General features: G+C 36.1%; 1 protein-coding gene across 2 annotated transcripts; it reads right to left on the bottom strand.

Annotated features, from left to right (window-relative positions):
- Positions 1-33: 33 nt before the first annotated feature.
- Positions 34-1840, bottom strand: LOC112146529 (beta-galactoside-binding lectin). 2 transcript variants are annotated; one of them, XM_024272397.2, is made up of 4 exons: positions 1698-1840; positions 1234-1313; positions 515-686; positions 34-437 (listed from the first exon to the last, which is right to left on the bottom strand). In XM_024272397.2, the coding sequence occupies exons 1-4, from the start codon at positions 1704-1706 to the stop codon at positions 291-293; spliced, it is 408 nt and encodes a 135-aa protein (XP_024128165.1). In that variant the 5' UTR covers positions 1707-1840; the 3' UTR covers positions 34-290. The 2 variants fall into 2 exon arrangements, with proteins under 2 accessions (XP_024128165.1, XP_024128166.1); XM_024272398.1 differs by lacking the exon at positions 1698-1840 and having other exon boundaries at positions 1234-1319.
- Between the last annotated feature and the right edge of the window lie 445 nt (positions 1841-2285).

Genomic DNA, 2285 nt, shown 5'->3' on the forward strand with positions numbered 1-2285 from the left:
AGATTCAATGTAATAAATCATACAGAAAAAGAATAGACTTCCAAAGATTTATTGAATGAAATGTTTTGAACATAGATCTTACATTAGGAATTGTTTAAAATACTTCACAGGTAAAATACCATTGAATGACAATACTTTAGTGGACATTTTTGGGTTTTTTTTATAACTTCATACAGTGAAATCCTTCACAGATGCTGGTATCTTGGATCACCACACTAGTTTTAAGATAAAATCAAAGGGAAAATACTGTTTTTCACCTTATATAAAAAGTAATGTTGCAGGATGGAAGCTTAGTAAATCTCAAAGCTCTTGATGCGGACGTCGCCATTAAAGCTGAAGTAGTTGTATTTCCCTGAACCGAGGCGGTTGGGGAAACTGATCTGACAGCCATTCGGTAAGGTCACCACAAACCCCATAGAGGTCAACTTAATGATGAGCTGGAACAGACAGAAATGACGTGATAAGGAGGAGACCGAGGAATCGCGTCACAACATGAACACATTGTTATCCACACCTTGAAGTTCTCTCCCCTGAAGAAACAAAAGCCTCCAGGCCGAACCTCCTGCTGCCACTTGCCTTGTTGGTAGGAGTTACAGACGATGGCGTTCGTGTCTCCAAAGGCATTAAAACGGGGATTCAGGTGCAAGGCAATGCTCTGACTGTTGTGGCCAACATTCACAGAGAAGCTTAAAGGACAAAAAGATAACATTTTTAATATTAATTGTATCATTTTTGCTTTAAGATTATACATAGAGGATATATTTCTATGAACTAGTGCTTAGTGATAGTTTTTGCTTAACAGATTCTAAGTGAAGTGAAAAATTAAAATATTAGAGTATATATGACAACAGATAATGAATTCCTTGGAAAATCTGTTGCATTTCATATAATGAAAAACCCCCTTCATGCCTATTGATGTGCACCAAACCCCTTCAGCTAAATAACCTTCATTTAGCATCTTCTTAAAGCAAAAACATGTGATTTTTCTTTGTTTTTTTCCTGGAAATAAATGCAGGCATCAAGGGGTTAAAGAACCGTAGAACTCCACACAGGGAGGGGTCTGCTGGAATCAGAATGAAACCGTCAGGAAGCTGAAACGAAAGTGAAATGAAACAAAGACAGCATCCTGTCTTCACCTCTGAGCTGGGGAACTGTGAAATGTCTGTTGCCCTTTTTTCATGTAACAGAGGAAGTGAAAACGATGTAAATAGAGACAACTTAAGACACACTTACTTGACTGCATGGGGTTTAATATTTCCAACAATGGCCAAGGATTGTCCGACTCTGAAGGACATATTCTGAATCACCATATTCTGCATAAACAGACAGAAAAGCAACCAAATTTAAATATATATATTTAAGATCAAAAGACCCATTAATAATATTAATCAATCTCCATGAAAAGATGGTAGTTTTACTCTAAAAATGCTTTCCTATGGGTTTGCTTCATCATATACACATTAAATGTGCACTTAAGGTTGATATGATTGACTTTGATTCCACAGAAACGTTTGCTCCACCTGGGAGGAAAACTTCAACCTGCATGTAAGCAGCATTTAAAATCAAAGCCTTTCACTCAAAATAAACCCCTCAAAACTAATAGATATCTGGAAACTATAAACTCTAAATTCTTAAAGACTTTGCCTTAAACCTGTTTAAATAAGTATAAGTACAATTTTTAAAAAGGTTGTACTTACAGAGGCCATCTTCACAGAGAAATGTTGCTGCTTCAGTGAAAAAGGAAAGGAGGAGTGAAGCTCTGCGGTGCTCTCACAGAGGGCGGGTCTCTTCAACAGGAAGCTTTTTTTCCCTCCTTTTTTTATAAAGAATTAAAGACGTATTGTTTCAATTTAATATTGTGGCTACATTTCAATCAAATAACAGTTCACCTTTAGTGGTTTGGGGTTTTGTGGATTTTTTTCTTTTTTTTTAAACATCACACTATGTCCTGCATTCTGATTGGCTGAGGGCATTGTCTCCGTTAGTTAATAATTACAGGTTGTAAAATCCATGCAGCTTGAAAAATGTCCATGAATCTTTAAACACTTGAACATCTTTGTTCTTGTTCTAAAATACTTTGACAGTTCTGAGACATAAAAGTGTGAAAATGTTTGTGTTATTGTACTTAAAGGGGGCATCTTCAAAGAGAAATGTCACTACTTTAGAAAAGTGTACAAAGTGTGCAGTCAGGTGTTCTGCAGCCTTAAAACATATTCATATGTTTACAAAAAAGCTTTTATGATAAATGATTGACCGTTCACTCATATTTGCATTCTTGCCTCACA

This window comes from Oryzias melastigma, linkage group LG8 (genome assembly GCF_002922805.2).
Source record: "Oryzias melastigma strain HK-1 linkage group LG8, ASM292280v2, whole genome shotgun sequence".
NCBI classification, from domain to species: Eukaryota; Metazoa; Chordata; class Actinopteri; order Beloniformes; family Adrianichthyidae; genus Oryzias; species Oryzias melastigma.